At 36.8% G+C, this 13,749-nt stretch overlaps 1 protein-coding gene across 2 annotated transcripts in view; it reads left to right on the top strand.

Annotated features, from left to right (window-relative positions):
• The window catches only part of USP38 (ubiquitin specific peptidase 38), a 32,263-nt gene that overhangs the window by 1,750 nt on the left and 16,764 nt on the right, over positions 1-13,749 (top strand). The window contains exons 2-5 of one of the 2 annotated variants that reach the window (XM_062199558.1): positions 995-1,130; positions 5,637-5,766; positions 8,498-8,599; positions 12,621-12,779. In XM_062199558.1, the coding sequence (XP_062055542.1) occupies positions 995-1,130; positions 5,637-5,766; positions 8,498-8,599; positions 12,621-12,779 (527 nt within the window). The remainder of the gene's footprint in view (positions 1-994; positions 1,131-5,636; positions 5,767-8,497; positions 8,600-12,620; positions 12,780-13,749) is intronic. The other variant, XM_062199559.1, reaches the window with a different exon arrangement.

Below are 13,749 nucleotides of genomic sequence, written 5' to 3'. Positions count from 1 at the left end.
AAGTAGATGTGTTTTGTGCCAGTGAGCTGCATTCTCAGCAATCGGGGAAAGTCAAGTGACATTTGACTAGAAAATGATTACTCGCCATAGTTTTACTTGTGCAGCTGTATTCTTCACTGTGCCTTAGAGCTTTCGGGTCTGTAGGTTGTGAGATAGTAGGTCCAGAATCGTGTTTATTTCCACTCTACGTGGTACAACCATTCACCCGGATTACACCACCATTGGGGACTCCCTGAGTGTTTGAAAATGAACTTTTGAAGAAAATGTCCTCCTTTTATCTTAAGAACCAGAAATAAGGGTGGTGTTTTAACCAACATCATACTTTCTGATGAATTTAGTACAATTATAAGGAAGTACCAACTGCATTTGCAGTATCTGAGTTGAGTCTATTTTTTTTAATAATTTATAATTTTATTTATGTTGTCTCTGTTAGCAAACCTGTTAAGTTTTCCCCCGACTTTTGTTCTGGAGTGGTACAAATGCCCATCTTGAATTTGTTTAATTTTTAGTTTAAGCAGAGTTTTCCTAAAATTCATCTTAATTGTTACTTCAAGAGTTTTTATAAAAAAAAATCTTGCTTAGAGCAATGTAATGACTACTGTAATCGTTTTAAATTAGTTTTGTGAGTCTGGAATGGGAATTGAAATGGTTCCTTGCATGTCTTTTCTGACTGTTGCTTTGCAAATGAATATTTTAACACAATATTTAGCACAGTAATAATGTCAATTCAAAAAATAGCTTAGGGACTAAATATGGCAATAGTGTATAACAATTTGTATTTCAGTGTTCTGTCTATAGAATGAGTGATCCTTGCTGTTCACTCTTAATCTCATTTTTGTCTCGCATTCCTGGTATATTGGAGTCTACCCATGAAGTGTAATGTAACATCTGCTTCCTGATTTACATTATTTGATTCTAGTAAAGTATTGTTCTTTAAATTATTTCATGTAAACCTTCATGCTGTATTCCTTTTCCTTTCTAATTTAAAAAACAGATGCATCATTTGAACCTTCTGTAGCATTGGCAAGCCTCGTGCAGCATATTCCTCTTCAGATGATTACAGTTCTCATCAGGAGTCTTACTACGGATCCAAATGTAAAAGATGCAAGTATGACCCAAGCTCTTTGCAGGTACTTCTTTGAGACACTATAGATGGTATTGTAGATTTGGAAAGAAGGGAACATTTTGTTTTCTGAGTAGTAAAAAACTTAGAAAAATGTTAAAGTTGAAATCATGAAATCAACTATATCAAGACTCTCAAAATTAATGGAAATTATTTACCTTCATGTATCCCTGACAGGCATCCCAATAATTCAGACGTCCATTCCAGTTCAACTTTTTGTTTTTAAGATTTATTTATTTATATTTGAAAGGCAGAGATACAGATAGAGGAGAGAGAGAGAGAGATCGTCCATCCATTGCTTCACTCCCCAAATGGTTGCGACAGCTGGAGCTGGGCCAGGCTGAAGCCAGGAGCCAGGAGCTTCTTCCTGGTCTTTCACATAGGTGCAGAGGCCCAAGGGTTTGGGCCATCTTCCGCTGCTTTTCCAGGTACTTTAGCAGGGAGCTGGATCAGAAGTGGAGCAGCTGGGACTAGAACTGGCGCCCATATGGGATACCGATACTGCAGGTGGAGGCTTAGCCTTCTATGCCACAGCACTTCAACTTTTTTTAAAACCAAAAACATACATGTATCACTTATTGTCAAGTCAGAAGTTGGCTGGATTTCAATATATTTCACCAGTTTCTTTGCTCATTTTTGTTTCTTGTAACCTGTTTCTTCCCTTTGGATTTGTTTTTGTTGTTTTGTTATTTTTTTTCTAGCTAAGTACCTATCTTACTTTCTCTTTAAACTCTGCTCATTGAATAATATACTCTTTGCATTTGTTTAAAATTTGCTTTCTCCCCTTTAGTCTTAAATAGATGATTTGGCAAGATACAGAATTCTAATTTGATAACCATTTTCTCTTAGCACTTTGAAAATAATACCACATTATCTTTGGGAATCTATTGTTGCTGATAGAAAGTCTACTATTAATCTGATTGTCATTGCTTTATGAATAACCAGGCTTTTCTGGTAACTTTTATGTGTTTCTCATTATCCTTAATGTTTTGTAGTTTTATTCTTATGTTCTCGATGTAATCCTGATATTATTTGTCTTTCCCGGCACTTTTACAGGTTCATTCTATCATTCATTCATTTATTTAAATCAAATCACATTTACTTAACACATAACAGGAATGTCCAAGCAGAGTTCAAAACATCTTTGAACAAACTGTTAAAAATATCTGCTCTCATGGGCTTGCTTTTTAGTTGGGCAGGCAGACAGTAACTGGTAATATATTCATTGATTCCAACATGCATCCTAATTTCAAAGATGTTAAAGTATGGAAATGCGCAGTCATTAGTGCCATGGTTACATTAGCACAAATTAAGCTAATTATGCAACTTAAAACTTGCTTTGTTTTAGAAAATGTCATAAATATGACAAGTAATTTAATATGTTAGATAGTGATAACTGTTTTTGAAAGAAGACAAGAAAGGGAATAGGTTATAGGAGAATGGTTTGCAGTTGTAAAAAAGATGGCTGAGGAAGGCTTCATTGAAGTGACTGAGTTTAAAACCTGAAAGAGATGAGGAAGCAAATATGTGGACATCAGGAGAAAGAGTATCAATGTAGAAGGTCCAGAGTTTATGATGGTTTCACAATTTTTCAAGTTTATCATGGTCTAAAAGTAATAAACATTCAGTAGAAACAATACTTTGAATTTTTACCTTTTCTCAAGTAAAAATTTCTAGTACAATACTCACAATGCTGGGCAGAGGCACTCACACAATCACAAGAGTAAATAACCAGTACTGTAGTATTTCTAAGCTGGGATATTAGGTGAGTTAGGCATGTTAAATGTGTATTTTAACTTACTGTGGATTCATTGGGATGAAACCCCTTTGTAAGTTGAGAAGCATCTGTATTACCTGTTAACTCAATATATCCATCTATATACCCATCTATATATCTTACTCTATCTGTTACATTTCCTTATTTCAGTGACTAAATTTTTCTAACTCAGCTTTTTCTGTTTATCCGTTCTTATTTCATGTCAACTTGGTTTTGTTTTTTAATTTTTCTCATTTTTTTCTGTGTGTGTGTGTGCCCACACATGAGTGCATAAGCACAATGTATGTTAAGGTAGAATATAAAGATTTGGAACAAACTTATTTCTGGACTCGTTATAAAATTATATTCATAGATAACGTAAAACTAAAGTGCTTACGTTGGCTTCTCAGAAAGCTACATATGTACCAATTATTCTGTATAACACAAACTATAGAGACTTTGATTTTCTCTACCTTCTCCCCTTTTCACTCTAGTGCCTAAAAATGCCATTATCTTTGAAGTCTTTCTTCTTAAACTTAATTGAATCCATTTAACTAATAATTTTTACTTCCAATTTCTAATTGCTCATTTCCTCTTTAACTTCCAGAGATTTGTGAAAATGCATTAATATTTGAGAAGAGTCTGTAAATACTGTTCCTGTCGTGTTACTTCTGTCCTTGTACCGCCTTTAATTTGTGGTGATCCCCCTGCTGTATTTGGTGGTCTATATTTTTATTCTCATCTTTTTGGTATCTGTATTTATTGTTGAAATTCTGGTCCTATGACACCATTGCTATTAGGATTTTCTTCCTATGTCTGTTCCTTTTATTTTCTTCCTTCCCTTTATCTTGTTAATTTATCTGTTCTATAAGTGGTTGATTTCCAAGTCTTTGTGTAAAATTCTTATTCGTTTACCTTTTTTTTTTAAGAACTTTTAAAAAGATTTTTTTGAAAGGCATAGTAACAGAGAGAGAGGGAAAGACAGATAATGAGCGATCTTCCATCTGCTGGTTCACTCCCCCAAAAGGTTTCAACAACCAATCCTGGGCCAGAGAGAAACCTCAGGAGCCTAGAACTCCATCCAGGTGTTCCATGTGGGAGTCAGGGATCCAAGTACTTGGTCCATCTTACAGTTTCCCAGGTACAGCAGGGAGCTGCATCAGAAGTGGGGTAGCTAAGACTTGAACCAGCACTCTGATGTGGGGAGCTGGCGTCATAAATGGCAGCTTAGCCTGCTGGGCTACAAGCTGGCCTTCTCATATACTTTTACAAACACTCTTAACCATCTCCCCATAATAAAACTCAATTCTGTGTCCTGTTTGGCAGCAGTATTCTTTTGTCAGTATAACTGTAATAGCACTAAAATCTTTATCTTTGGGATAAATATGTCGTAAGTTATATTTTCCTTTTAGGATTATAGATTTCACCACTGAAACTAAAAAGTATTTGGTCCATTGCCTCCATTGCATAGGTAATAAGGTTAAATATCCCTTATCCAAAATGCTTGTGGCCAGAAATGTTTCAGATTTCAGAGTTTTTCAGATTTCACAATATTTTCATAGACTTTACTGTTGATACAAGATCCAAAGTATTCCAAAATTTTAAACTTTTTGTTATGCTGATGCTCAAAAATTTTGAAATTTTGAATTTTTGGATGATCACCTATAATAGCATTTTTCTTTACACGTGATAAGTCATTTAATACTTACTACCACCCTTTGAGGAAAGTACTATTATTGCCCTCATCTTATAATTGAGGGAATTGTGATAGGTTAGAGGTTAAATAATTACTCAAGCTCAGTCAGGTTAGTAAATGTGGATTTATTATTTGAACTTAAGTCTGACTATAGAGTTACATAGTATGTAGTCACTAATGAGAAAACAAATCCAGAGTAGTCAAATTTCTTAGGATTACTGTGAGAATTAGAATTTATCTTAACATCCTAATGTTGGTTTTAATGTTTTTGTTTTTACTGTTATTAACAGTGTACTCCCACCATATGCTTCTCCGTGCTCTGTACTTCCCCACACACAGCACTTGTGCTGTCACATTCTGTAATCCAAAGAAATGCAAGTATATACACCATACAGGTAACATTGAAGTATGAAATTGGTCAGGTGTTAAGGAAATGGGCTACATAAGCATTTACTAAAAGAGAAAGTTGATCCTCAATTCCAGTTGTTTGTTGCCATGAGGAAATAGAATTTATGCTTGCTTGATCCTGTGTTTCAAAAGAAGCCTGAAATCCAGTTTTCTCTGTAAAATTTCCCAAATTTAAAGCATTCCAATAAATAAAATTGAAGCCCACAAACAGCCATGTAATAGCGAAAGTTAGTTTTGGCTAATCCTCCACCTGCGGCGCTGGCACCCGGGTTCTAGTCCCGGTTGGGGTGCCGGATTCTGTCCCGGTTGCCCCTCTTCCAGGCCAGCTCTCTGCTATGGCCCGGGAAGGCAGTGGAGGATGGCCCAAGTGCTTGGGCCCTGCACCCGCATGGGAGACCAGGAGAAGCACCTTGCTCCTTGCTGAGAAGCACCTAGCTCCTGGCTTCAGATCAGCACGATGCGCCAGCTGCATCGCGCTGGCTGCGGCGGCCATTGGAGGGCGAATCAACGGCAAAAAGGAAGACCTTTCTCTCTGTCTCTCTCTCTCTCACTATCCACTCTGCCTGTCAAAAAAAAATAAATAAATAACACCTACCTAAATAATGCTGAAAATATTTTCAATACCGTTTGTTTTGCATTCTTTCAATTTTCAGAATGATTGACTGGCTCTCCTGGCCATTGGCTCAGCATGTGGATACGTGGGTAATTGCACTCCTGAAAGGACTGGCAGCTGTCCAGAAGTTTACTATTTTGATAGATGTCACTTTGCTGAAAATAGAACTGGTAAGTGTGAGTATATATAAATCTATTTGAATGTATGGAATCATATAATTAATATTTTAATCTTCATGTTTCTCCTTAAAGCATCAAATTTTTATATTTTGTTTTAGATAAGATTTAGAAATTTTAAAATGTCATTTAAGTCTTAAGTAATTAGAATAATTTTTGTTCTTTTCAGATATCTAGTACAAAAACATGTTCCTCATATTATCTCTTGAATTCAACTGATAAGGGGCTGCTTTTTTAAAAATTTATTTATTTATTTGGAAGGCAAAGTTAGAGAGAGATAGGGAAGACAGAGAGAGAGATCTTCCTCACTCCCCAGATGACCACAATGGCCCATGTAGGGCCACCAGGTTGAAGCCAGGAGTCAGGAGCTTCATCCAGGTCTTGCACATAGGTGGCAGATGCTTGAAAACTTGGGCCATCTTCTGCTTTTCCCAGGCTATAAGCAGGGAGCTGCATCAGAAGTGGAGCAGCTGGGAAACAAACCAACACCCATAGCGGATGCCAGCATCGCAGGAGCTTTACCTGCTATGCCACAACACTGGCCCCAGTAGGCAAGTTTTACTACTGTTACTCCACTACAAAATTTATATTTCTGTTTTGTTGTTTTTCCTTGAACTTCTTATTCATGTATTCAACTGTCTATACTTGGATCTCAAAATCACCTTATAATCTTTACTCCTGATTTATCCTTCTCAAACCTGGTTTTCCTTGTCTTAATGGCTGCTCTATCCTTCCACTTAATCAGGTCAGAAACTTTCAAGCCATCTTTGTTTCTTTTCATTTCCTTTCAGCCCACATCCTAAAATCCTGTTGACTCTACTTTTAAAATATACCTAGGGGCCAGTGCTGTGGCTCACTTTGTTAATCCTCCACCTGCGGCGCCAGCATCCCATATGGGCACCAGGTTCTTGTCCTGGTTGTTCCTCTTCCAGTCCAGCTCTCTTCTGCGGCCTGGGAGGGCAGTGGAGAATGGCCCAGTGCTTGGGCCCTGCACCCGCATGGGAGACCAGGAGGAAGCACCTGGCTTCTGGCTCCTGGCTTCGGATCGGCACAGCGCCAGGTGTGGCAGCCATTTGGGGAGTGAACTAACGGAAGGAAGACCTTTCTCTGCCTCTCTCTCTCACTGTCTATAACTCTACCTGTCAAATAAAAATATATATATATATATCTAGAATCCTACCACTTTTAATTAATTAAATCACTACCACTAACTTCCAGTATTCTCCCTTCTCCTGCCTTTGATCCCATATAGGCATGACACAAATCCTACATGAAGTGGTCTACTTTTTCTCTGATCTCATCTCACTACTTCTGCCTCAGTCTGTTGCTTCACGTAGGCTGTCCTTGTTATGTCTGGCATACCACCCTGAAGACATGGGGGCCCTGCAGTGCTATTCACTCTTACTATCCTTTTTCCCTTGTATCTGCCAGGCTTACCTTGCTCCCTTCAGTTTTATAGTTAAATGTTACCTTTTTCATGAGGATCTTTTTTTAAGATATATTTTATTTATTTGAAATGCAGAGTTAGAGACAGAGACATCTTCCATCTACTGATTTACTCCCGAAATGGCCTAAATGGTTAGGACTGGGGCTGGGACTGGGGCTCTGCCAGGCCAAAACCAGGAGCTAGGAACTCCATTCATGTCTTCCACGTGAGCGGCAGGGGCCCAGGCACTTCAGCCATCTTCCACTGCTTTCCCAGGCACAGTAGCAGGAAACTGGATGGGAAACAGAGCTACCAACACTCAAACCAACACTTATATGGGATGCAAGCATCACAAAGGCAGCTTAACCCACTACCCCACAATGCCAGCTCCACGTGAGGTGATTTTTGACTACCCTATATATATAAAATAGACATATGTTCTAACCAGCATTTTCTATTTCTCACACCCTGCTTTGTATTTTTTATAACATTTACCACCTTATGTTTCCTTTTATCATCTCTATGCACCCTCTAAATGGTAGGTTCTATAAGATGGAGATTTTAGATTTAGATCCACTGTTGTATGGAGATTATTTTTTAGATCCACTGTTGTATCCCCAGTGCCTAGGACATTGCTAATCAATAAGAGCTCAAGGGGCCAGCGCCGTGGCATAGTAGGTTAATCCTCTGCCTGCGGCACCAGCATCCCAAATGGGCACCGGTTCTAGTCCCAGCTGCCCCTCTTCCAATCCAGCTCTCTGCTGTGGCCTGGGAAAGCAGTAGAAGATGGCCCAAGTACTTGGGCTCCTGCACCCACGTGGGAGACCGGGAAGAAGCTCCTGGGTGCAGATCAGCGTAGCCCTGGTCCTTGCGGCTATTTGGGGAGTGAACCAATGGAAGGAGGACTTTTCCCTCTCTGTCTCCCTCTCACTGTCTGTAACTCTGCCTCTCAAATAAATAAATAAAAATCTTTAAAAAAAAAAAAAAAAAGAGCTCAACAAATATTTGTTGGGTGAACTCGAACAGTGGACCAGGAAGCTATTACCTTGTAAACATAGTTTTTAATTGAACCAGGGAGTTTTAAGAATTGGTTAGGCCATTACATTCCCCTTGATCTTTGTCATGTAATTTCCTAATTTTCTCCTTCACCCAAAACTCAATAATATGTTATAATAGAACCTTCTAGGGTCAAGGACATTCACACAAATTGTTTTTAAGCCTATGAAAATAACCATAGTTATTTTGGGTTAACAGTTTTCCTACAAACTGTTAAGATCAGTGTCTTGTCTTATTTTGAAGGTTTTTAATCGACTTTGGTTTCCTCTTGTGAGACCTGGTGCTCTTGCAGTTCTTTCTCACATGCTGCTTAGTTTTCAGCATTCTCCAGAGGCGTTCCATTTGGTAAGTTATGATATGAGCTTCCTACATTGAAAGAGCATTATGTTTCAAAGTTATTTTCATATTAAGTCTCATTTACATATAATGAGGTTAGCCCTAAATCTTACTATTCTCTTGTAGTTTTATGATTTCTTAGAAAATTGAGATTGTGAAATTTTCCTTAAAGAAATGTTTTCAGAATACTTTGTGTTTCACCAGAACAGCCCCATGTAAAACAACTACCAGCACATGAAAAGTTACTGCTGTACATGAGATATGCCACTGATGGGTGGAGGGTGCACATATGAACAAAGTAGAAAAATTAAAATGGGGTAAAACCACTGTTTTAAAAAATTTTTATGTGAAACGATTTTTTTTTCTTAAGGAATTTATTAATACATTAACTTCTCAGGGTCACAGCAAATGGATAATAATTACTACAGCACAATTCTCATCAATTCTCATGTTAATGTGATAATACAAAGAAAACAGATTCAATGTAGTTCATAGATAAACTTCTGCTTCCCTCACTCCTCCCTCCCTCTCTTTCTTTCTTAGTTTTTGAGATAACATATTTTAATGTACATTATAGTCAAAGGCCCACTAAATAACAGTTCAACAAGTAAAAAGTATAAAGACCCTAGTTCAATGCTAATATAGACAAGGGCTATAAATAATAATCAAATAAAAAGATGACAGTTTCATGAAAACATCAGTCTTTGCTTTATAGCTCCAACATCTTAATACTTTTCTATCTTTGTAAGCCCATACATATCCTGTAAATTCTATTGACTCTAACTTTAAAGTATATCCATAGTCCTACTACTTTAAACTAGCTACACCACTAGTTTTGAAATGATTTTATTTGATTTCATTTATTTGACTATCAGTTATTTTAGCTGAGAAATGATAAAATATTATTTCAGGAACCTGTTCATTTACCTAGCTAAGGCATCACAATAAAGCATTGCCTGCTTCCTCCAAGATCTGATGCCTAATTTTTCCCGATTAGAAACTCACTATCAGTACCCTCACGCTGTCAAAAGTCTTAGGGATACTAATTTACCATTACAAAATTGAGGGAAGACTAATGAAGAAACATAGAATTTCAATTGTTAATTTTTAGCTAGAAATACAGTCAGCCTCAGAGAAACTGAGAAACTCTCAGAGAACCACAGAGGCTGCTTAATGCTTCATTTCCACCAGAGGAGAATTCACAGGCGCTGTAGTAAATCATTATTTAAGGAGCATTTGTTTCTGAAATTAAGAATTGTGATCTGGTGTACTAAAGACTAAAAATAAAGACATAATTATCATCTAAAACTGTGGGTAGCCTCTACTCATTTAAGAACAACTTAGACATTTAGAAGTACATCACCCATACTGCAAATAACTTGGTGAATGACTCAGCTTTAGAAGTTGCTAAGTATGAGCAATAATCTAGAATCAACAATATCATTGTGCATTGTATGTTTAGAATATTTTAGTGTGAACCATGACTGATGTATAGTGTGTGTTGTTATGGGTCAAGCTGATTTTCCTTGTTTTTTATAAGTGAAAAACAGTAGGTTTTTTTTTTTTTTAAGATTGATTTACTTATTTGAAAGGTGGAATTACAGACAGAGAGGCAGAGGTGGAAAAATAGAAGTTTTCCACCTGCTGCTTCACTTCCCAAATGGCCGCAATGGCCAGGGCTGGGCCTAACTGAAGCCAGGAGCCAAGAGCTTTATTCATGTCTCCTACATGAGTGCAGAGGCCCAAACACTTGGGCCATCATCCGCTGCTTTCCCAGGCACATTAACCAGGAGCAGGATGGGAAGTGGACTAGCTGAGATTTGAACAAGTGCCTATATGGGATGAGTGGTGGCTTAACTTGCTATACCACAGCACCAGCCCCAGAAAAAATCATTTGCTATTTATTTTATACATGCTATGGCAGATAGCAATAATAGAGAAACAACAATCAAAGCTACTCATTAAGTAAAATTTATTGTATCTTTCTTCAAGTAGTAAATTAAATTTGGTAAGTATTAACAGTATTTTCAGTAAAATAACTTTCAAGGATTTAGCTTGCTTGAAAGTGCACCTATATAATAGTAAAGAACTATTATTTCAGTGTCAGTGATAGTATTGACCATTTTAGGATATATTAATTAGACAACCATATAACCTGATTGCAAAGACCAAATTTGCTCTAGAAAAGCTTCTGGAAGATTTAAAACTATAAATTTAATAATCAGTTTTGAAATTCTTCCCTATTATCTTTCTCTGTCTCTCTCCCTCCTCCCTCCCTCCCCATCTCCCCCCTCTTCTTCCCTTTACCTCTGAGAACATAAAATAATTTTGGATTTCTGTTTTAGCAAAAGAATAACATAGGTGTGCCTATGGGGCAGAATTATAATTCAGATTTGCTTAAAAATTTATATATGATAGCAATAGAGTGAACTCACTAGGAATTGATAATTTTATGGTCACATTAATACTTTTGATGGAGAGTAGATCAAAGAAGGCAGTATAAAAGCAAAAATGTGGCCGGCGCCACGGCTCACTAGGCTAATCCACCTGCGGTGCCGGCACCCCGGGTTCTAGTCCCAGTCAGGGCGCCAGATTCTGTCCCAGTTGCTCCTCTTCCAGTCCAGCTCTCTGCTGTGGCCCGGGAAGGCAGTGGAGGATGGCCCAGGTCCTTGGGCCCTGCACCCGCATGGGAGACCAGGAGGAAGCACCTGGCTCCTGGCTTCGGATCGGCACAGTGCACCGGCCGCAACGTGCCGGCCTTAGCGGCCACTGGAGAGGTAAACCAACGGAAAAAGGAAGACCTTTCTCTCTGTCTCTCTCTCTCACTAACTGTGCCTGTCAAAAAAGAAAAAAAAAATTTTTTTAAATGTGATTTAAGAACTCAAGCACATGAGTGAAGCAGATTGGAAATAGCACTAAGATGTCTTTTACCATAAGAAGTAAAAATGTGTAATATCATATCAGAATTAATAATTAGTTAGGAAAAGTATAGCACTATGCTAAAGGAATGAGCCACTTCTGTAGAGCTTGTTTCAGTTTGATAATTAACAATCTCTTAAATGTTTAATTTACTATATTAGTTGACTTTTTAGTCGATAATTTTACAGTGAAAGAAGATTTTTATGGTTAATAAATATTTTCTATTTCCCTTTCTATTTTATTTTCCTTTCTATTTCTATTCCTTAAAAATAATAGAATTTCTGAGTTCCTTTATTTAGAACCATCTCCTCTTTTCAAGGGCGGGGGATGGGGTTCATTAGTAAGGATAACCACTCCAACAAAAAAATCTCATTCCTGTGCTTATCTAAAAGAAAAGTAATCATGTTACCTGAGTTGTAATTTTAGTGATATTCATAAGCTATTTTGTTTCAAGGATTCTGAAGTAGATCTTAATGTGCAATGTTTAATTCTTTCAAGTGAAAAATTTTAAATTTACACTAGGTGGAGCTGTTTAGCTAATTATATGGTTCTGCTGTTTTATTTTCTGTAATCTGTTCATATTTAATGACCTAATCAATGTCACCCTAACATCTTTATATTTTAGGCATTTCCTTTTTTTCCAACTTAATATTTTATTATTCTTTAGATAATGTATTTTTAGCATACATTATAATCAAAGGCTTAATGGTCCATAAAATATACTTGAACAAACAAAAACTAAAAAGACCATAGTTGAGCATGCAAAAAGTCAAGGGTTATGAACAATAATGAACAGTATTCAAATGAAAACATGTTTAACTTCTTACAGTGGCAGCAATGATTACAATACCTGTTTTGTACCTTAGCTTGTATTTTAGATGGAGCACTAGGATAAAAAGAAGACTCTTAAATGGTGTTACAATCAGTTGTGATTTTGAAAATTAGATTTATCTTGATATTCAAGAAATTTTTCACTTCATAGATTTTTTAGAATAAGCTGTGACTAAATTCATAGAAAAACGCTAATCATACATGTGCAGTCTGTAGATTAGAGACTGTATTACCAGTAATTTTGTAAATTAAGGAATATTTGTGTTTTTTTTCTCTTCAGATTGTTCCTCATGTGGTTAATTTGGTTCACTCTTTCAAAAGCGATGGCCTGCCTTCTAGTACAGCCTTCTTATTGCAGTTAACAGAATTAGTACACTGTATGATGTATCATTATTCTGGATTTCCAGATCTCTATGAACCCATTCTGGAGGCAATAAAGGTATGATGATAGTTGTACTAATATTTACAGAGTTGCAGAGCATGATGTGATAGATAAATGTGGTGAAACATTTCTATAATTAACTAGTCAGTTATTTATTTTATGGTGCTATGCTTTTTTTTTTTTTTGAAAAATACAGTTAGAATCAGATTTCATTGATGTTTAGGAGTGTATCTCTTTCTTACTTGTTATTACCATTATAAATCATAACGATGTTTCTTCAGGTCTGCAGTGCTGTCATTTATAAGGCATATCTTTAAATTTATAGCAACTATTGAAGAATATTTTTTAAATGCTGGATCAATTGAATATATGTGTATATACACATGTTTGTGTATGTGTGTGTGTATCAGGTTTGCATCCCAATATTAAAAGTGTTAAAATATGCAAAGAACAGGGGCCACTGCTGTGGCATAACTGGTAAAGCTGCTACCTGCAGTGCCGGCATCTCATATGGGTACCAGTTCGAGACCTGGCTGCTCCACTTCCAATCCAGCTCTCTGCTATGACCTGGGAAAGCAGTAGAAGATGGCCCAGGAAGAAGCTCCTGGTTCCTGGCTTCAGATTGGCCTAGCTGCGGCTGTTGCAGCCATTTAGGGAGTGAACCAGTGGATGGAAGACCTCTCTCTCTGCCTCTGCCTCTCTGTAACTCTGCCTTTCAAATAAATAAATAAATCTTAAAAAAATAAATCAAATAAAATATACAAAGTACAAATTAGAATCAAGGAAATATAATTTAATAAAATACTTTCATTCCTTCCCCATTTTTTATTCTATTTTTGCCATGTACTATTCATAGATGTCCATATTTGGTCAAATCTTTACTTGAATTATTTGGAGTTACCCTGTTTTTCAACTTTATATAGACAATAGATCCAGAAAAGCGTTGATCCTAATTTTTTGAAGAATGGGTCTCAATAAGCACAATTTCCTGTTAGTTAGCTTACCACATAATCAGGATATAGCAAAA

This window comes from Lepus europaeus, chromosome 8, assembly GCF_033115175.1.
Source record: "Lepus europaeus isolate LE1 chromosome 8, mLepTim1.pri, whole genome shotgun sequence".
Classification (NCBI taxonomy): domain Eukaryota; kingdom Metazoa; phylum Chordata; class Mammalia; order Lagomorpha; family Leporidae; genus Lepus; species Lepus europaeus.
The sequence above is the reverse complement of the archived record's forward strand: the minus strand, read 5'-3'. Positions and strand labels throughout refer to the sequence as shown.